The 22,615-nt window shown below is 35.8% G+C and overlaps 2 protein-coding genes across 2 annotated transcripts; both read right to left on the bottom strand.

The window, feature by feature from the left end:
• Positions 1-17,315: 17,315 nt before the first annotated feature.
• LOC107915083 (uncharacterized) lies at positions 17,316-19,914 on the bottom strand. The gene is made up of 3 exons (XM_016844199.2): positions 18,090-19,914; positions 17,862-17,991; positions 17,316-17,772 (listed from the first exon to the last, which is right to left on the bottom strand). Exons 1-3 carry the CDS (start codon positions 19,203-19,205, stop codon positions 17,546-17,548), a joined length of 1,473 nt encoding a protein of 490 aa, XP_016699688.1. The 5' UTR covers positions 19,206-19,914; the 3' UTR covers positions 17,316-17,545.
• Positions 19,915-20,033: 119 nt separating this feature from the next.
• LOC107915084 (putative TrmH family tRNA/rRNA methyltransferase) lies at positions 20,034-22,308 on the bottom strand. Its single transcript, XM_016844200.2, has 4 exons — positions 21,997-22,308; positions 21,796-21,897; positions 21,563-21,689; positions 20,034-20,780 (listed from the first exon to the last, which is right to left on the bottom strand). The coding sequence occupies exons 1-4, from the start codon at positions 22,222-22,224 to the stop codon at positions 20,560-20,562; spliced, it is 678 nt and encodes a 225-aa protein (XP_016699689.2). The 5' UTR covers positions 22,225-22,308; the 3' UTR covers positions 20,034-20,559.
• Between the last annotated feature and the right edge of the window lie 307 nt (positions 22,309-22,615).

Below are 22,615 nucleotides of genomic sequence, written 5' to 3'. Positions count from 1 at the left end.
GTAGGGATGCGTCACTATAAACGACAAACTCTTTACCCGATTCGGGTTGCACCAAAATTGGAGCTTCAGTCAAATGAGTTTTCAGTTGATCAAAGCTTTTCTGACATTTCTCCGTCCATTCGAACTTAACATCCTTTTGAAGCAACTTCGTCATTGGTGTGGCTATCATCGAGAAACCTTTGACAAATCGTCGGTAATAACCGGCGAGCCCTAGAAAGCTCCGGACTTCGGTAACATTTCTCGGAGGCTTCCAGTTAAGTATGGCTGAAATTTTGCTCGGGTCAACCCGAATACCCGATGCGGATACCACATGACCCAAGAAGCTAACCTCTCTTAACCAGAACTCACACTTACTGAACTTAGCATATAACTGCTTATCCCGCAAAATTTGCAACACTAGCCTCAGATGCTCAGCATGTTCGGTCTTATCTCTTGAATAGACCAAGATGTCATCAATAAATACAACTACGAACCGATCCAAATACGGCCTGAAGATCCGATTCATCAAATCCATAAACACCGCAGGGGCATTAGTGAGCCCAAACGGCATCACTAAGAACTCGTAGTGACCGTACCTCGTTCTGAAAGCAGTTTTGGGTACGTCCGAATCTCGAATCCGCAACTGATAATAACCCGATCTCAAATCTATCTTTGAAAACACCGATGCTCCCTTTAATTGATCGAACAGATCATCAATACGCGGTAACGGATACTTATTCTTTATCGTCACTTTATTCAGTTGACGATAGTCAATGCACAACCTCATGGTTCCGTCCTTCTTTTTCACGAACAATACTGGTGCACCCCAAGGTGAGAAACTCGGTCGAGCGAAACCTCTATCCGTCAATTCTTGCAACTGAGCTTTCAACTCTTTTAACTCGGTTAGTGCCATACGATACGGAGCGATCGAAATTGGCGTAGTTCCAGGTACAAGCTCAATACCAAACTCTACTTCCCGAACAGGTGGCAAACCCGGTAACTCTTCAGGAAAAACATCCGGGTATTCACAACCACCGGCACCGATTCGGGTTTCTTTTCTAACTCCTTGTCATCAAGTACATACGCGAGGTATGCTTCGCACCCTTTCCTTACATATTTCTGGGCCAACATTACTGATATTACAGCTGGCAACCCCCTTAAGTCCCAGACTCAACTCGGATTATTTCGTTATTCGCGCACCTCAAATCGATAGTCTTGTTTTGCAATTCACAACCGCATCATGCGCGGTTAACCAATCCAAACCAAGAATAACATCAAACTCGTCGAACGGCAAAAGCATCAAATCGGCCGGAAAACAGGATTCTCGGTTATTAGAGGGCATCTCTTACACACTTTATCAACAAGTACGCATTGACCCAAAGGGTTTGACACTCGAATTACTAGCTCAGTAGACTCAACAGGTAGAGTCTTACTGGATGCTAAGGTTTCGCATACATATGAATGAGTAGAGCCAGGGTCAATCAATGCAATCACATTAGTATCAAAGAGAGTGAAGGTACCAGTGATGACGTCGGGGGAGGATGCCTCCTCTCGTGCGCGAATGGCATATGCTCTAGCAGGAGTACGGTTCTCGGCGCGATCGGCCGTATCAGAGGCCCCCCTCTGACTACCACCCCTGCCTCCTAAAATTCTCGGTGGTCTACCTCTAGATGTCACTCCACTAGGTCTTGCACCTTGAATCTTATTCTTCTCATCCAGCTCCGTGCAATCTCTAATGAAGTGGTCCTTCGAACCGCATCCGTAACAGGCCCTGTTAGTAGACTTGCCCCAACATTCACCTAGGTGTCGTCTTCCACATTGGGGACATTCAGGTTTCTCGTGACGATTATTGCCCACACTAGCTACCGAAGTAGCTCGGGAGCCCATCGATGGTCTTGCCCTGATGGAAATTCCCGCAGTCGCCCTCGACCTATTAATGTCCTCCCTGAACTTCTTTACAGCTGAGAACGGAGCTTTACCCGTCGATCTTTTACGATAATCTCTAGCTTCAAATTCAGCTTTCCTCTTCTCCTTTCCAAGTTCTTCCGCCTTGCAGGCTCGTTCGACTAGTGTTACGAATTCTTTTATTTCCAAAATACCCATTAGTAGCTTTAAATCTTCATTCAATCCTTCCTCGAATCTTTTGCACATAGCAACCTCATCAGCTACACACTCCCGGGCATACCTACTGAGTCTTACGAATTCATGTTCGTATTCAGATACAGTCATACGGCCTTGCTTGAGTTCCAAGAACTCCTTACGCTTCTGATCAACGAACCATTGGCTAATAAATTTCTTCCGGAATTCCGTTTGAAAGAAGTCCCAAGTTACTCGCTCGTCCGGGACTATGGAAATCAAGGTCCTCCACCAATAGTAGGCTGAGTCTCGCAACAAAGATACAGCACATTTTAAACATTCGTCGGGTGTGCATGACAATTCATCGAACACCCGAATGGTGTTATCAAGCCAGAACTCGGCCCTTTCGGCATCATCAGTTACTATGGCCTTGAACTCCTCGGCCCCACGCTTCCTAATCAAGTCTACAGGTGGCTTACTCAGCCTCACAGGATCAGCGACTGATGGCATTACAGGCTCTTGGGGTGGATTATTCAAATTTGGGAATTGTTGGGCAGCCGGGTTGGTTCGGGCATATTGCGCGACCCACTCATTCATCATGGTAAAGAAGGCTTGTTTAGCCCCCTCACCTTGATTATTCGCAGATGACTGAGGTTCAACAGGCGGCGTCCCTTGTGCAGGAGCAGCCGCTACGCTCTCAACGTCATCCGCTAGGGTTCTTTCTTCACCGGGATCCATTTACTAATCAAAACAAAAACATTTCAACCGTCAGAAGTCATCACCCTTTTAAACATTAACATTATGGCATGTATAGCTAGACTCATACGTGCTATGGTAGTCCTAGAACCGACTAAACCATAGCTCTGATACCAATCAAATGTAACACCCCGAACTCGAAACCGACACCGGAGTCGAACATGAGGTGTTAACTGACTTTAACCCCTTATAAAATTTATTTTCCAGACACTGCCCAATCTGTGTACTAGTTGTTTTAAAAATCATATCTTGAGTTTCGTAACTCGAAAATCAGTTCCGTAATTTTTCCCAGAAACTAGACTCATGTGCCCATCTATGTATTTTTTTCTAGAATTTTTGGTCGGGCCAATTAGTACAGTTTATTAGTCAAAGTCTCCCAAGTTGCAGGGGTCGACTACACTGACCTTTGCCCATTACGACTTGGATATCTCCCTGCACGGGGCTTCAATACTGATGCCGTTTTTTCTATGAAACCTAGACTCAGAGAGGAATCTGTACATGTATGGTACGACCCCTAATTATCTCTGGTTAATTTAAAATAAATTTCCAAAGTCGGAGCAGGGAATCCAGAAACCGTTCTGGCCCTGTCCCACAAAAATCTAATTATCTCTTAATATACTGCCCATATGATCTTTTCGTTACTTCCTCATGAAAACAGACTCATCGAGATTCGATTACATAATTTATTCATCAATTAATTCCACTCCTACTATTTTTAGTGATTTTTCAATCTCATGACACTGCTGCTGCCAGCATCTGTTACGAAAGTAACTAGGTCCATTTCATGCCTACCCTTGATCCAACTCATTCGAACATTCGTGCCATTTTCGCATGGCTTAAAGTTTACATGCCAAAGTTCAAACACAACGTAATAGCTTATACATGCCAAAATGTTCCTCTAAGCCAACTAAAAGAAAGTACCAAAACTTGCTATCCGGTGTGATGACTTCGATGACGGCCCGACCCCGCAAAAATAGATGAGTCCAAGCAACCTATAATGGGTGACAAGGAAACATCGAGTGAGTTTATAACTCAGTAAGTCATAAGCAATGCACTACCATCTATCAATAACATTATCACAAGAGGAACAAAATGGAACGAGGCAATTTACTCCATCCATACCGAACTATACCATAGTTCCTCCAACCTATCGATTCAATTTCATATCAATTCATGCATTCACATTCTATATACTCATCAATAGGACATTGAAGCATTTTCATAAATCGATTTATTTTCGTTACAATCAAATGACTAAACGGCCTTTCACCCATCCTACGATAAATTTTATGTACGTGACTTCAAGTATATTTGTCACATAGGTTCGAACTTACCGAGCTCAACACCAAGTATAAGCATAGCACCTATTAGCCACGTACTCAAGACACTTACCCGATCCGCTGTCCGCGATCGACTCAATAGTGTCGCACACATAGTGTCCATAATGATTCACGAATGTATATTGAGCCCGCACACTCAGTGCTATATAATCAAATCGCACACTTAGTGCTACATAGTCAAACTCGCACACTTAGTGCCGCATGGTCAATTCTCACACTTAGTGCATCATATTCAATTCGCACACTTAGTGCAACATAGTCGAATCGCACACTTAGTGCTGTACAATTTAATCCCGCGCACTTAGCGCCAATCTCATGGTCATAAATGGTCATCCCGCACGTTTAGTGCCGAGATCAACAACTCAGTACATCTTACCTCTTTTCTTTCATTCAACAATTTCATCATCACATACGTACATGCATATATATATATATGTATATTTATTCATTCCATTCGGCATCAATACATACACATTATGACCATTTGAAATAATACCAACTACATGCTTAATGACTTACCTCGTGTTGGGTAAGACGGTTCCAACTCGGCTACTCGATAACCTTTTCTTTGCCTTTGCTCGATTCACCTCCTTTAACTCCTTGAGCTAAATCAATAATTTAACTAGTTTAACCACCTTGTTAAAAATTTACAATCCAATTTCACATGTATATGTATGTTAGTATATTCGGCTAATAACCTCATGCAACTACCAAAGCCGAATCAACTCAATATACTTATGAATATATATATATCATCATCGAAATCACCTAAGCTTAGACATCAATTTTTTTATTCCAAGCAAGTTGCCGAATGCAACCTTACTAAATTTTCATGGATTCAAGTCATGGATTCAATATACCATTACCATGAAATCAACAACCAAAAATTCATAGACAATTTAGGAAAATCACATTACAAATATCAAATTCAAACAAAGACCATGGTCGAAATGCACATATAACCACATAACAAAAATATTGAACCTTTGGTTGCCTAACTAGCTTAACATCCATCAAATTTTAAATCAAGAAACTCACCTCATCTACAATCAACCCTCAATACCCTAAAGCATCAAAAACGTCATCAAAGAAATACAACCATCCATGGCCGAATGTCATCTTCTTAACTTTACAAAAAAAACATTTGCCATGAGCTAGCTTCTATACTTGGTGGCCACTCCAAATATACAAAGATTTTCAATGATAGAGCATTAACATACCTTAATCCACTTAAAGGACCACCTTGGCCGAATCTTGCTTCCTCTTCTTCCTCTAGTTAGAACAATTGCAAAAGAAAGAAAACATGAACACTCCTTCTTCCCTCCTTATTAAGCATTCAAACTCCTCATTTTTCATGCCACAACATCAAACACTCCTCCTAGGCACAAGCAATGGCCGAATTCTTTCCAAGTTTTTTTCTCCCCTTCTTTTTCTTGGTTTTTCGGCTAGGAGATGGCAAGTATGACACCCATTTTTTTTTTGTTCCCTTTTCTATTATTATCCCCATCATTTGTTCACCAAAAGAAAACATATTAAATTAGAATGAGTGGAGCATCATCACTCCTTGGCCGGCCACCATGTATTTTATGGGCAATTTGACATGCAAAGCCATGCTTCCTCACCCTATTATTAATTACTCCTTATAATTCATCTATCATCTTTTCTAACTTCATCAACTAGGTCCTTTTTGAATTAATTCACAATCCTAATGCTAATATTAAGCATTTAATTTCTCATATATTCACTGTCACACAAAAATTTATGCAATTAAAACACAAAAATAAATTTTTGGCTCGGTAATGTGGTCTCGAAACCACATTCCGACCAGGGTCTAATTTGGGTTGTCACACCATTTTTCCAATTTGAGTCTCAAAAGGATTAAAAATAAAAACAGACGATCATTAATACTAAAAACTAAAAATTAACAAAAAGCTAGAAAAGACTCATAAATTGCTTGAGAACAAGCTCATCAAGTGTTCTAGAGAAACTAATTTGACATATCAAATTAGATGAAGGAAAACATACATTTCACGGTGTTTCCCAACAACATGTATTTAATTATAATACCATACAAAAAACGTCCTCTGAGGAAAATTTGAACCACTAAAGGAGGGTTCCCAAATTAAACACTGCTAAAATGTGTAGATCGTAACGTTTTGTCCATAAACACTACTAAATGTAAATATTAGACCAAATGACGCCATTAGAACAAAAACTATAAACTAAATGGGGATTTCACGGCTTTTTCAAGCGAAAACACCATTGAAAATATAATTATTGCAATGTTTTCCATTAATCATCTCTATATATAAGTATCAAAGGCAAGATTCTGTAGCATTTCTTTTGAGAAATGCCATTGAAATGTAACTTTGTGGCATTCTGACCTAAAACACAGCTAAATACCATTTTTATTATAACATAAATATTTATCTAAATTATGATATAAATTATCGTTTTTCTTTTTTAAGGAATTATCACTTTTCTTTGTTCATAAAAAAAATTTTAAACTAATGTTACTATCCACATTAATTTCCTCTAAATTAATATTATTTCTTTTACTTATATAATTTATAATATTTATATTTTTTTCTTAGTTATAAACTAATTATTCTTTTATACTTAGTATTACCTAACATATTGTGGCGTTTTTAATCCGAAACACCACTAAATCTATGTGAAAAATAAAAATTTTAAAGTAAAATTATCTTATATAAATATATTTAGCTGTGTTTACTACCTAAACGCCACAAAAAGTAGTAATCGTTTCCAATGGTCCTTATTATAAACGCTGCAAAAAATTATGGCGCCAAAAAATATTTCACGATAATTCAAGACTTGGTGCTATTTTTAGGTTTTAGCAACATTTTTCTCTTTAAAGTTGCTATAGAGTTATTTCTAATAGTGTTTTATGCCTTTACGTTATTTAACAAGATCTAAGGTCGGAATATCAGAGATTAAGGATTTAACATCAAGTATGTCATGCCAGGAATAAAGCCTTCTTCTTTGGCCACAAAACAGGCACTGCCTTTTAACTATCAAACCATTAATTCCAAATACTTCCTTAAATCCAGTGTCAATTAGTACCCCTGGTCTAATTTTAATTTCTGTTGTGCAGGATCCATTGTATGGCAAGCATAGAGCATATTTTTAAACTCATGAGAGATTTTCTTTTAAAGATCGACCTAAATTTAAGAGAAGGAGAACATAAAATATTTAAAAAAACATGTTTATATTAAAACCTACTAATATTTTATTGAAAGGTTCTCTACCTCTCAACTAAGGATTCTTTCTCTTTATATAGAGAAAGATTGGTATTTCCTTCTTCTGAAGATAAGAAGGAATCTTTTTTCAACATTAAGATGCTACAACTTGTAGCATCCCATGGAAGAGAATCTTTTTTCAACATTTTTCTTAAAGGATTTGTAAATTTAGAGATTTTTGGCATAAAATCTCTGAGATAATTTACAATTCCTAATAATTTCTGAACTTGTTTCTTAGATAGCTTTTCAGACGAAAATTTTTGTAATTCTTCTGCAATGTGTTTACCAGGCTGATATTTTCCATCTTTAAAGTTCATACCGAAAAATTCTATCTCTTCTTTATTGATCTGCATTTTCCTTTCTGAAAGCATGATTCCATACTGGAGAACTATTCGCTTGAATTGGGTTAAAAGGTTGGCATGTTGTTCTTGATCTGCACTATAAAGAAGGACATCATCTATATAGATCAAGGCTTGATTCATAATAGGCTAAAAAATCTATATCATGGCCTTCTGAAATAGTGATAGAGCAGTTTTATGCCCAAAAGGCATTATTGTCCATTGGAAATGTTTGTTTGGGATGCAAAAACCCGTTTTTGGTCTTTCTTCTGGATCTATGCCCTATTGCCAAAATCTTGCTTTCAGATCAAACTTGGAAAAAAAATTTGCCTATACTAGACTTGAGAATAATGAATTTTTGTTAGGCAGAGGGAACTTATCATCTTGAAAAAAATGATTAAGAGGCTGATAATTAATTACTAGCCTCAATTTTCCTCTTATTTGTTCTGATCTCTTATTGACATAAAAAGCTTCACATGCCTATTGTGAATTTGAAACTTCAATCAATCCTTGTTGTTGCAACTGTTGACAAAATTCTTTTCTTCAAGATCTTTTCTAGAATCTACATAATATCTTTTCTTCAAGTTTTCAACAATCTCTTGGATTCTTTCTGAGTGGACTATAAATAATTTAGGGATTTGGACAAAGTTTTAAACATTTGTTTATACCTTAATCCTTCTGGCAAAATTCTTAATTGTTTAGCTTTTGTATAAAGATCAAAGCCAACAACAAGATCTTTACCTGGAAGTTTTGATCCTAAAACTATTGTAGTCACAGAACACCTTAGGAAAAACTGGATCTTGATGGGTTTGCTCATTAAGTATGTTGCAAACACTTTATCTGCTGTAGAAATAAAATAACGGAGATGTGGTCTCCACCATTCTGGTAGCAAGATTTCTGGATTCATGATTGTTTTTGCTGCTCTAGTGTCAATAAAAGCAATGACAGTAATAGGTTTATTGTATTTATCAAGATAAATTGAAACTAGAATATGAGGAACAGAAACCTGGGCCGTTGAGAGAATTTGGGACTGAATCTGGGATTGGGACTGCATCATGTATATCTCATTTTATGAGAACTCAGAGTCACTATATTCGAAACTTTGAATTGCACATAGTGATTGTTCATTTGGCTCATCACCAAAGGAGAATAGAGGCTCAAGATCATCATCTCTATCAATCTTTATTCTAGATTCTTGCTATATTTGCTGGATCATTTTTGCTCCTTTTTTGTTGTTGGGGCATGATCTTGCAAAATGTCATTTCTAATTGCAGATATAATAGCGGGTTGATTTAATTCCTCTAGAAGATTTTTTCTTTTTAAGAAATCTCCATTTGGATCCTTTCTTTCTGAATGATTTTGGAGAGTTGAAGATCTTCTTTCTTCTGAAATGTTTCTTTTTTCTAGTGGGGCAATAACAAGATCTGTCTTTTTCGCACTTGATTTTGAGGTAAGAATCATCACAGGCTTTGTCTAATATTCTGTCACCATGAAGATAATCATTAAAGACTTTTCTCCTGTTGCACAAGTCTTCAAAAGTTATATAAGTTTCTTGCTGGATTTCTCCCATAGTTAAATTAAGAATGGTTTTGCCTTGCCTGTGTAAACTCTAATTAACTGCAACTTGAAGTGGATTAGGAATGGATGCAAGAACTATTTGTTTAAGACTTTGATCCAACCCAAGAGCACAAAAGAGTTTAGTCATTCCATAAAAATGCTTTGACAAATCTCTTTTGTTATATGAGCAACATCTTTTGAAGAATTCCCTTCTTTTTAGAGTTAACAGATCTTCAGGACTTCCAATAAAGTGATTATGGATAATCCTAATTGCTTGTGATAAATCTGTTAACACTAAAAACTGCATTTGATCTACTTAGCTTATGAAATTCCATCAGTCTCTTAACATCCCAGTAAATCTGGAGACAAACTCCATTAGGATGTTGTAATGACTTTCTTTAGTTAGCTTTTTGGCCATTTACTTATTGGAATGTCATTTAGAGTGAAGGTTATTTTTCCGCTGGAAATGTGAGGTGGAGGCCTTGTGTTTGAAGATTCTACAGCAGTTTCATTCATTTCTTCATCTAACATTTCTACTTTTACGTTTGGTTGTGTTGTGGCCATTACCTGTAGATCAATTTTAGAATTATCATCTGAAGACTCAGAATCTTCTGAGATAGATTCTGATGAAGATGACTCTTCAATGGGAGATTCTTTTGGTTTTTGTAAAACGGATATTTTTGGAAGCATTTCTTTGTTGTAATCCTTTAAAAAGCTTGTTAAAGGATTATTATAAGAAATCTTCTCATTCTAGATCATCAATAATTTTGACACTTGTCTGGGTGGAGAATGACTTTTTCTGTACTTTCTTCTTCAACAGGTCTTTTTCCCAAAGCCTTTTCTTTCTGCTTCTTTCTTCCTTCTGCTTCCTTCTTTTATGCTTCTTTCTGAGCCTTAATCTATTAAAACAGATCATAAGTACTGGGCTTTTTCTTTTCTTCAGGAGAGGGGAAAACTAATATCTGATTTCTGGATGGTGGAGGATTATCCAACTGTCTTATTGAAGGAAATAAGTCAATACCATTCCTAGAAGGGCTAGGAGAAGGTATTTTTCCTGTTTCCTATAATACCCGGATTTGTTCTTCCTTTTCTCTTTGTGCAAGATGAGAGAAAAAGTCTTGACCTGACGCTGCAGGTTCACTGGCAACTTCTTTCAGTCTTTTTTGGAAAAGCTGAATAAGATCTTTAATCATCTTGGAATTTTCATCAACTTTGGTTTCAAATTTGGAGACTTTCGAGTCAATTTGATTGACCTTTAAGTCTATCTTTCTTAAAGTAGAATTTTGAACCAAAGCGTTTTCTGTCTGCCAATTGAGAGTGGCTTCTACCGCTGCTATTTTGGTTGGTTTCCGTTCTAGATTTCCTTGTAACTTTGAAGGAATTTTTGGAGCTTGAATATAATCCTTGTTGGTAAATTCCACAAGAGGAGGAAAATCTTGATCATAGGAAAATGTCGTTTGATACATGCATACTTTTGGAATTGTTTGAATTGGAGTTGGAGTCTGTACTTGTTGAGAACAAGATTGGATCTGATTTTGTTTTTTAACCCATTTATTGATCCTTTTATAACATGGCTGCTTTAAAGGCTTGGCCAGCCATTTTTGTTGGTTTTGGGGTTTATTCTTTGGTGATAGAGGTGATGAGGGAAACTGTGTAATACCCCCTACCCGTATTCGTCGCTGGAATAGGGTACGAGGCATTACCAGATTTCACCAAATAAATTCTTTGTCATTACGAGTTAAATAATATTCATTTATCAAAACATGTCATGACGTCCCTTGGATGGGCCCCGAAGCCCAAAACATACATCGGGACCAAACCGGGATTAAATCAAAACCATAAGAAATTTTTCGAAAAATCCCAAAGTTCTTTTTTTTTAACTCAATATAACCCCTTTATAAATATCTAAACTTCCCTGCAATTTTAAACCGAGAGCAATCCAACATAACCAATCCATTTCAACATATTTTCAAGATAGATTTAACATATTCATAAGATAACTTCATCACATACCAAAACCAAAATTTGTTAGCCATACGAATGGCTAACCTTACATTCATTTCACATTAACATTTACTTTATTAGCTTATACATGCCATTGATTTCTAAAATAAAGTTTCTTTATATACCGAGATCTTGAGGTTGATAGTGTGATGTGTCTCTGACCGAATCCGACCTCCGAGCTCTTAACACTACAAAACAGGGGAAAAAGAAACAGGGTAAGCACTTTGTGCTTAGTAAGCTCATGTAACAAGAACTATACTTACCTAATATTTTCAATACAATGCAATAAACATTCATACATCCATTCAATGCATTATTCCCTTAACATGTACAAACTCAACATTCAAGTTAGTTCAATAATTTTCATGTATCAATAATATATATACCATGATTGATGAGCTCATCAATACCATGATTTCCATTCCCTTGTTATTTTTCCATATTTATCCCGTGGAATTTCTCGGAATTTTGATGGATTTTCAGAGGTACACTTTAGTGTACAAATCCGAGTCCGTCAATTCATATTCATGTGTGCACATTTCCATTTCAGAGAGCACACTCCCTCGAACCTCATCCTTACAGCGGGATTACCAATCCAAGCTAAATCTCCTGTAATATAAACTCATAGAGTATTGTCGGGATTAGCAGTCCAGGCTAATTCTCCTGCAATGGCAATTACTCTAATGAGCTTGGATCTGAATTACCAGTCCAGGCTAAATTCAGACCCTAATTCGGATTACCCGTCCTGGCTAAATCCATTTTCCACATATTCTTCGGGAGGGCTATATCAGAATAGGATCACCTATCCGGGCTAGATCCTTTTTACCGTTAATTCCTTTTCAGAGATCCATCAAATTTTCCTTCCATTCAACCGGGATTTCTTCCCCTTTTTATCAAATATATCAATGTTTCATCAAATTTCATACAATGAACATTCAAATCATGTTCACATCAATAACAAACATTTCAAGCATTTAAGAATATAATGCAAGTTACACGAACTTACCTCGATACTTGTTCGTAAACAAAAATCTACTAATCTCGAACTTTTTCTTTTCCTCGATCTAGCTTCGTATTTGAATTTTCTGGATCTAAATAAATAAATTTAATCATTAATCTAATACATTTCATGTTCATATGTAACATTCTCTATAATTCCATTATTATTTATAGTGCATTCAAAGCTGTCTCACTGAGTCATAGTCACTAAATTATTTATATCTTGAGCTACAGAACTCCAAATTAAGATCCGCTAAAAACTAGACTCACATATCTTCGTACCATAAAATTTTTAGAATTTTTGGTTTAGCCAATAAGTACAGTTTATTCTTTAAAGTTTCCCCTGTTTCACTGTTTGATAGTTTCGACCCCTCTTCACTAAAAATTATTTATCTCATTGTACAGAATTCAGATGACGTTATCGTTTGTTTATTTTGAGAATATACTCATTAAGTATTTTAAAAATATAAATTTAAGCCCCTAATTATTTTTCTCCAAATTTTGATGATTTTCCAAAGTCAGAACAGGGGAACCTGAATTCATTCTGACCTTGTCTCACAAAATCTCTTGTATCTTATGATTTACAATTCCATTGCTTACACTGTTTCTTTTATAAGAAACTAGACTCAATAAGCTTTAATTTCATATTTTATTCATTTCTAATTCAATCTCTACAATTTCTGGTGATTTTTCAAAGTTAGACTACTGCTACTGTCCAAAACTGTTTTAGTGCATGATATTAATTACCATTTTCCCCTAAGCTTCCAATAAATGATAATTTCATCCCTGCTCAATTAACCTCCCAATTGAGTTGATTTTTCTCAATTAACACTTTATTCTATCACTTTAAACTACTTTATAACCTTTGGAAATTAGAATTTTAGCACTAGACTTTAATTTCAATTTTTTTCACAATTAGGTCCTACAAATCAATTTCTATTGAAATTACCTAATAAAATCATCTCATAAACAAATTAAAGCTTCAATTTCATGCTATTTCATCATAAACCTATAGCACTCAACCATAGTGACTTTCAATTTCATCCATGAAATCAAAAACTAATGAATTTAGTAATAGGACCTAGTTGTAAAAGTCTTAGAAACACAAAAATTTCAAGAAAAAGGCAAGGATTAACTCACTTGGTCCAAAAATTATGAAGTAATAGCTTGAATAAACCCCTAGGACATTTTTTGCTGATGATTATGAAGAAAATATGAAGAGAATTCTAGATATTCCAATTTGGTCCCATTTTTATGTTAGTAAAATTTGTTATTTTTCTATTTTACCCTCATTTCACTAATTCTCCTAATTTTTCTCATCTTATACCGACCAAAATATCTCCTTTTGGCTTATTTACAATTTATGTCCCTCCTCATTTAACAATTGAGCTATTTAATTCTTCTAGTAACTTTTACACCTTCAATTTAGTCCTTTTTACTTAATTGACTACCCAAACATTAAAATTTTTTAATGAAATTTTAATACCATATTACTAAAATTTCATAAATATTTATAAAAATATTTTTGACTCTGTTTTACGAGATCGAGGTCTCAATACCTTGGTTTACCTAATTTCTTCAATAATTTCTTTTTCTAACTAACCATTAAATCGGTAAAAATTCTTCTATCTATATTTTCATACGATTTTCCTATCATATCTATATTCATACAAAACTATTAAAATAAATTTATCTTTAAATCTTATTTGTGGTTACGAAACCACTGTTTTGATAACATTGAATTTAGGCCATTACAAACTGTCTTTCATCTTTTGGAGGATTCTTGGGCTTGTCTACTAAATAATCCACAAGATAGACAAATTTTCCATTATGTTCATCCAAAGGACCAATATTTGGATCACCATCTATCCACCTTTTATAGAACTCAGACTGTGTTGATTTCTTGTGAGATTTTTTCTTATGAGGCTTGTAAGCTTCACTATCCATACTTGTAACCCAGTCTTTAAAGTTTAATTCTTGGCATAATTCACAAGAACACATAAGATCCCATGGACAATGTCCTGTAATAGGATCTTTAAAGTGATATAGAGGTTTTCCATCTGCTTGAAAACTCTCTATAAGAGCTAACTCTGGTCCTAAACTTCTAGGTTGAAAAGGTTGCATCATCAACTGTGTTGGGAAGATTGGTGGTGTAGGTTGTGGTCTCAGATGACTATGATCAAATCACACTTCACTGGTTCCATCAGATTTGGTGATGATCTGACTTTTGGTTGATCTGATAGGTTGATCATGCTAGTGAATTTGTTCATAGTTTGTTACCTATTTTTCTAGCAAAAGTTTCAACAACTCTTACTTGGGTATTTGTTTTGGTACATGAACACAGTGAGGCTTTTCTCTGGTATTGACAGAAATGAGAAAAGAATCTTCAGAACCTTGATTTGATAGTTTAAAGGTATGATCTTGAACCCTGTATACTATCTGATAGTGAAGGGTCGCTGTAACTGCTGATTCAACCATCTTAGCTCCAATGATCTGGATTTGAACTTTTAAAGCATCCAACAAATTTAGATCTTGAAGGGACATGGTAAAATTAGAAAATAAGGTCACCAGCGCCATCCCTGAATTTAGAGTAGCTTCAACTATCCAAATACAGGCATCCTGATATCTTTTATATCTGGAATCTAGCAGAGCAATCCTGGACACAACTGGTTTTCCAGATGTTCCATGATAATTAAGAGCAAATCTGACTGCACCAAAATGGATATGTGAATACCCATGTTGAACCCAATCCTGTGGGAAGTTTGAATGTATTTCAAGAGTAACAACTTGTTCCTCTTGTCCTCTATAAATCAGGTGCTTATCAAACTTAGAGGACTGAACATATTCTCGAACATTCTTGCGACTGGTACTGATTAGTGACTTTATACTCTTAATTGGAGAAAAACTAGGCTTTTGATAGGTAGAATATGGATTTACAAGTGGCAAGTCTATGGCTTGAACCTTTTCTTCTTCTGTGAAGTAGGTTACAATGAGGATATTTTTTTTGCAGAATGAGATTTTAAAGGAAAAGAAGGTAAAGAAATTGGTGCTTTTGAAGTAGAAGGTCTAGAATTCATTTCTTAGAGTAATCTCTCTCCCTCAATTAGCTCTCCCAATAAAAGAAAATCTTAAAGTGCTGGCTCTGATACCAATTTAACAGGATCTAAGGTTGGAATAATAGAGATTCAGGATTTAACAGCGAGTATGTTATGCCAGGAACAATGCATTCTTCTTTGGCCACAAAACAGGCATTGCCTTTTAGCTGTCAAACCATTAATTCCAAACTACATTTATTTTGTAAACGTTACCAGTTTTTGTCGCTACATATCTAATTTGCAGTAGTGTTTGCTAGTGAATTTTATTCGTTATGGAAGGAAAATTGCTAAAAGTTTGTCTCAAGAAAAATGGAGGAAAAAGGAATAGTAATGACAAACTAAAGAAAAGAATAGAAAATTAGAAGAAAGACCATATGAAGTCCCCCTTACCATTATTTGGATGGGAAAATTAAATGACAAAATTAACCCACCAAGGAATGAAGAAAGCGTATGATGAACAAATAAAAAAAAATCATGTCACATAGTTCACACCAATCAAGCAATAATACACAAGACACAAGTATAATACATGCAAAAAATGAAGAAATCATTATAAATAGTAATTATATTGAGAATTTAAATGTCCTTATAATCTACTCCTCATCAAGCACAACCCCATTGTGATTAACCTCAGGACAAACTACTTTATAACCTTCCTCTCAATTTGGAAGGTTGAGGGGGCAATTGTTACACCTACATAAAATATCCCTTAATGACACAATCTTATTTCACTAAAAGAAATTTATTGGAAGAAAACTCACCGAATCTTAAAAAAATTGTTCGAAAGATAAAACTTCATTATCTTATTATCTCTTAATACCAATTTTCTATAATCAAGCATCACCTTAATTGATCACATCAAATCAACCTAACCACCTATAATTTGACTACCTGCCACTCTATTTTTGGAGCCTAGACAATGGGGCATTTACTCATTGCAACAAGGTCCAAGCCCTTTATAAAGGCCCTCCCTTATACCAAAAAGGCCCAAACCATATATTACTAACTGCAATTCTGCATAAACCTTTCCAAAGATTTGAAAATACCATTTAACAGCTCTTGGCACCAACATTCTCCAAACAGTCTTTAAGACCTGTAGCATCAACAAACCTAATTTCTAATTTGGGTACACTATGAATATCAAATAGCAGCAAATTTTTAATACTTAAAGAGGGGGCGGGGGAACAACTGTTAGATTAAGGACCTGCATCTGAAATCTTTAACGGCATAGGAATTAAGCTGCCATGTTTTTGTTTTATTATTTTGACTACCCACCTTCTATCACAAAACTGATCTTTCATTTTCCTTCTCATGTTGGTAAATGAAGGAAATCTTATATTATGTATATTTATGCCATATATATGTAATTTATTGATATCATGCTTTAATAATTTTTTCGTGTCATTATGTTGTGACTAACATTTGTCATTTCAATTCATTTATTTATCATTATTAAATTAATAATAATATGATAATGATAAGCCTTTTTGAAACTCTGCCCAATGTTTGACCCCTGCCTTTGCCTTTCTGGCTTCTGGTTGTTTACCAACCAAATGACTTAGCATCATCTATATTTCATACTAAAGTGTTGGAAATAATCAAGGACAATTTGGAGAGAATTGGTAAGAGATAATTAAAATAAATCCAAGACAACATTTGAATTACCCACATTCACAAAAGGTTTGAAATAGATTATTTGGGTTTTCACTGTTTTCTGAAGTGTTTAACATGTTTTTCCTATTTATTTTTTTATATTATTAAAAATAATCATTTATTTGTATTTGTCAACAATCTCTTGACCGAGTGATAATAACATTATGTTATAAATATGAGAGCTTGAATTCAATCTTAAACAATCTCATTTCCTTCTCTTAATTATCAAAATAAAAGAAAACATATACTCGTTCTAAATATAGATAAAACATTTTTTATTACAAAATAATAATAAAAAACAGCTCATCATAAAATGCAAGGTTTATCTATGTATCTTACATTAATTTCAGAGAAATGGTGTAGAAATCAGAAATAAATACTGATATACATGCAATTTATCTATTTCATACATGAATGTAGGAGAAATTTGATGAGAAATATAAATTCAAATATCAAGCACTTATGTTCGAAATGCTTCCAAAGCAGCTTCAGTTGGTTAAGCACACAAGCTTTTGTGCAGTTTTCCTATGTTTTTTTATGACACTTTGCTGAGATTTCTCACATTCTTTCACAATTTCGACCTTAACAATGTGGTGATCCGAAGTCCCTTTCGACGAAATCACAGAGTACGATCCCGGAACAAAGGCGTACGGAGAGTTCGAAGAGGCTAAGATGTAATCAACTCTCGTCCCGTATTTGCAGGTTCCTTGAACATCTGAAGATCGAACTCGAAACTGTTAATAGTTAAAGACATTAAAAATGGAGAGAAAAATAAATTACATTATGATAATTTGATCATTTTACTTTGGCCTTTGGCAATAATGACTTCTGGTTCACATTCACCAGCATAGTCTTTGGAATCTGTGTACTCTTTTCCCCTCAGCAGTTTCATTACTTCAGTTCTTGGTCTTGGCTTGCCTATGTCCTCATAGTACTGCAATATCAGCATCCCGGGATTCAGGTGAGTGTCGAATATGGGTATTTTAAGAAAAATGGAGAGTTCGGGCAATATTAAAAACAGATGAATATTACCTTCACAATATCTGTCCATCTTTCTGATGAGTAATCTGATGCATTCAGAGAGTTTAAGCCTCCAAGTAATAAGTGGGGAGTGTTGTTTGATTCAATTATTGCTTTCATTTGCTTCATTCTCCAGTTTTCATCTAAATGATCAAGCTGGGTGCAATAGAAGTTCACTTCTCCAGCCCATGGTACATCAATGATGACCTTAAGCACATTCCTGAAATCGTTGTCATCGGCTATCTTTTGTACCGTCCATCGTTTGATCGGCCATTTCGAGAGGATCGCGTTTCCGTACTCCGGAGCCCAACTTTCGGCAAAAACATACTTCATCTTGAGTGCTGAAGCTAAATCAGATAAAGGCTTCATTCCTTTTTCTTCTTGTGCTTTCACATCTTGTAAAGCTATGATATCAGCATTGAGCTCTCTAAGCACTTCTGCGATGCTTCTTCCATTTTTCGAGCCACCTTCGTTCCAGAATTTGATCATATTTGAAGGCAAACAAACCGGGGATCTCATAATGACATTCCTCCGATTGACTCGGCCAGTGAACGTGTCTGATGAGCCCTCGTTTACATCTTCGATGAAGCTGAGAATTTTACTCTGTGCCAAAGATATCTCATTATCAGGAAGGTTGATTGAAACCTTGAGGTTTGATCTCGAGAGCTTGTTTTGGTTGTGGGAATCATGCAAGGGAGATTGCTTGAGTATACTCTTGGGATAACAATTCGGAGACTTGTTATGAACGTCGAACTCAAACGGTGCTTTGAATCCAAGATAATCATCGTCTCTATAGCTAAATAAACCGGCTTCCTCAGCTTTCGAAATGGCAGGTGCAAGAGAGAACATAGCAACATTAAACGTTGCAATTCTTATCGACCTTTGGGGATTACAAAATCCCAAGTTGCCATACAAATCAATGTCAGAACTTTTCGTTCCAACGTCGCCTTTTCTATGAACTTTGGAGTTCAACCTCCCCAATCTCCGGATGATAACCTTTGGCCTCGGTCGCTTGCGCATCAGCCACCGAATTCTCGAGCAAAGATGCCATAGTTTTCTTCTCAGAACCTTCAACATGGAAGACCCTTGATTACTGCAAAAGAACTGTTGAATCTTCCTGGTCTGCATTGGAGAAAAGTGGAAATGTGGGTGCAAATTGCAAAGACTTGAAAAAAAAGTAGCTAAAAGGACAAAAGACCCTCAACTGCCCCCTCAAGTAGTGTGGCGGGAGTTGAAAATTCGCGCTAAGATTGTTGATCTCCTTCAACAACACGCCAAACCTAAACTAACTGCTACCAATGATATCAAACCAAGGTTCTCGTCTTTGTCTTTGTTTTTGATTGGTATTGTTATCCTGCCATTTAGACCAAACACGTCTCACTTTCAAAAGGTACTAGATGAATACCTGAAGATAATTTTTCACCTCCCGCCAGCTGAACTGCCCTCAACTGTTCAGCCTCCCAAAACTATCTGCTATGAAGACCACTCATTGTGAGAGAGAACATCCCAACATCCCCTTTCATCAAGTTACCCTCTCACCGTCTAACCATCCATTTTTCAGTGTGAACACTCTCTTCAAAAACCACTAGAGCCTCTATCCAAGCATAACAATCCCATACTTCCTCAAAAGATATTCCTTGCATATTCCATGATAATAACCATCTTGCCACATCACCACTACCAAACAAGAAGTATCACCCCATAAATAACAGACGCATCACCGCTACCAAACAAGTAAATCCTATAAATATCAAATAAAAGATCTCCTATAACACCACTACATTTTCGTCCCTAACTCTTCTTTTGTTGAAATTTGTATCGACAGGCCTAATACATATTCGGATCAAACTTATTCAGATTAATATGCACTGTAAAATCAAAAGAAAATATTTGGCATGCTTGTATCAAACACACACTCATATCAGACATTAAGCTTAGTTTAAATGCAAAAGAGACTTGCCAATCACAAATGAAAACGCGTTCAAATTAGGGCACAAAATACGTGTTACACATAGTCATGTCTGGTCTTAAGTTGTTAGCTGTCCACTGAAAATGAACCACCCCATGAGTTTTTAATCCTTGGTATTGGGGTCCTAAGGCATCTTTTATATTACATCTTGTTGACTTCGTATGTAAACAAAAATATCCCAAGAAAAAAAGAAACAATTATTGTAAAGTACAAAACAATAATGTGAAAATACCATTACAATTACAGAAGATGCTTTAACCAACGCAATTAAGTAACACAAAATTCAATTATTGTCACTCTGAAAAGGGGTCCCTTTGCAAACTTTTCCATGGATTCACAGAGGAACTTCCTTCAATAATCAAACTTCACTTTGGTCCATGGTTAGCTAGAATCTGTTTGCCACATGTTAACAACAATTTTCAATAGGTTGGACCATTGAACCAAATTACCTTTAATGTTTAGTGGTGAACGTTGTATGGTTTGCAGGATCAAATCTATATTTAAATCCTTCAATCACTCATCAGGGAACAATGAATCCAAAAGGTTGGAAGAAGATACACCATTTTTTCCATCCTCAAAGAATCCATTGGAAGCACTTTCCCCTCTTGATTTTCGCTCCTCAATGATACGATCATCTGTTTCTGTGCAGTATTTTCGGCTCACCTGTTTTAAAGGTTTCTCAGCCACAACAAACTTGTTCCCATCGCGGATTCTCTCTGAAAAACCTGCCCAAACTGCACAAGGTCGCATATTAAAAAGCTATGTTACTCAGAATAGGAATGGTATATTCATTTTTTCCTAAATTTTTAATGTATTTAATGGATCCTTAGAAGGTCATGTCCCATACCAGTATCAGTATGTTGCATCAAATACGGGTGTCAAACATGACTACTTCAAGAAAAAAGAAGTGTGGGACCAAAACATAGTTAAGAAGACCAACAGGCTAACAAACAGGTTGCCTAAATAACTTAAGAGAAAGGCTAGTATCCACTTCAAAGACAAGTGAAACATGTTCAACATCCTCCTTTTGATACCACAAGGACCACAAGTTGGACATAAGCAACAAAATCTAGACAACAGTCAAGAAACACTATGGAGAGGAAACCTCTAGTTTAACTTTGGCTTCGTATAATGGATAATAGGAAGAAGTGATCTGCACTTAAAAAGGCGCTAATGACCAATTGTTTCAAGTAAAAGAACCAAGTTTAATTAGCTAGGTACATACAATAAACACGTGAATATGAGCCTCACAACTTATACTAGTTGCTAGATAACCAATCCAATAGGAAAGAAAAAAACTATTTATAAGAACTTTATGATTTTAATGGTTCATGATCTTTTGACTCTTGACTAGTGTTCTCTAAAATCTAAGGCAGGCATACTAATCTTCCCAACAATCCTTAGAAAAACATAACTTTCTCCATCATCAACTTTACTGGTGAAAGAAGTCATGAAATGAAAACTAAAGACATTTATAAAGTAAGATAAGATAAGATTAGATTGAAATTGGGAATACCTCCAAAATGATGCAAAACAATGGAAGCAGCAACAGTGACATTCAAAGAGGCAGTGCCACCTCCATATTGAGGAATGTAAACAAAGAAATCACATATCTCACATTCCTTAGCTGAAAGCCCTGTTCCCTGTAAAACATTAAAGAACAAAAGAAATTGTAAAATTTAGAAGGAAAAAGTAAAACCCAAGAATCAGAAATTTCAGCTAAATTTAGCAAATGGGCTTTAACTTTACCTCATTACCAAGAAGAAAAGCAGTGCTTTTCTTGAAAGGATGATCAGTTATGGAAACAGCGTCCTCTGTGATCTCAACCCCGCAAATATCACAATCTTTCTCCTTAAAATACAGTAAAAAAAATTCAAAAGCAAATTAGGATCCAAATTGAAAAAGGTTAAGAAATAAAGATTTAGAGAAATGGGTTGGTTAGAAGTTTACTTTAAGGAAGAGGCGAGCGTCGGTGAGGGAATGGAAGTGGCGGAAACGGAGATGGGAAGTGGAGCCGTGGCTGCCGAAGGCGTTGAAGTCACGGCGGCCAACTAAGATTAGTTCGGTGACTCCAAAGGCGGTGGCGCTTCTAGCTAGGGTTCCGACGTTGTGCCTCTTTGCTATATTGTGAACCACCACGTAGCTCTCTATAGCCATTTTTCTCCTGTACTCATTCATCTTCTAAAAGAAGACAACTTGGTAGACATGGAGGGGTTTTCTAGGGTTTTTTTCGTCTACTGGCCTGCTTTGCCCTTTTAGGCCAAGGCCCATTATCTTTTCTAATTTCTTTTTAATTTTTTTAAGGTTAAACAAACTATTTAGCAAATTAGTCTCTATATTCTAAAAGAGCAATCGTCACTTAGGATCCAAAATAAATTGGCCAATAGGTTTCGTTAAAATATGACATAAATCCCTGTACTCCATGAAATTGAAGTATAATAATTAAATCCTTAATTTTCAAAAAGTATAAAGATTAATAGCATATTTTAAGCTTTGAATTTCTAGCAAATGAAAATTGGGTCTAAATAATTATTACTAAAATAATTTCAGAATATGTATGTTATTATAA

Source organism: Gossypium hirsutum, chromosome D10 (assembly GCF_007990345.1).
Source record: "Gossypium hirsutum isolate 1008001.06 chromosome D10, Gossypium_hirsutum_v2.1, whole genome shotgun sequence".
NCBI lineage: Eukaryota > Viridiplantae > Streptophyta > Magnoliopsida > Malvales > Malvaceae > Gossypium > Gossypium hirsutum.
The sequence above is the reverse complement of the archived record's forward strand: the minus strand, read 5'-3'. Positions and strand labels throughout refer to the sequence as shown.

What these genes read in the sequence shown, in the direction of transcription:
- LOC107915083 (XM_016844199.2), bottom strand. Translation starts at nt 19,205, where the DNA reads ATGCAGACCAGGAAGATTCAACAGTTCTTTTGCAGTAATCAAGGGTCT. An exon ending in GATGGACAGATATTGTGAAG is followed by an intron (nt 17,992 to 18,089) that starts GTAATATTCATC and finishes CTGATATTGCAG; the next exon opens with TACTATGAGGACATAGGCAA. An exon ending in CATTATTGCCAAAGGCCAAA is followed by an intron (nt 17,773 to 17,861) that starts GTAAAATGATCA and finishes TTCGATCTTCAG; the next exon opens with ATGTTCAAGGAACCTGCAAA.
- LOC107915084 (XM_016844200.2), bottom strand. Translation starts at nt 22,224, where the DNA reads ATGAATGAGTACAGGAGAAAAATGGCTATAGAGAGCTACGTGGTGGTT. An exon ending in ACGCTCGCCTCTTCCTTAAA is followed by an intron (nt 21,898 to 21,996) that starts GTAAACTTCTAA and finishes CTGTATTTTAAG; the next exon opens with GAGAAAGATTGTGATATTTG. An exon ending in CTTTTCTTCTTGGTAATGAG is followed by an intron (nt 21,690 to 21,795) that starts GTAAAGTTAAAG and finishes AATGTTTTACAG; the next exon opens with GGAACAGGGCTTTCAGCTAA.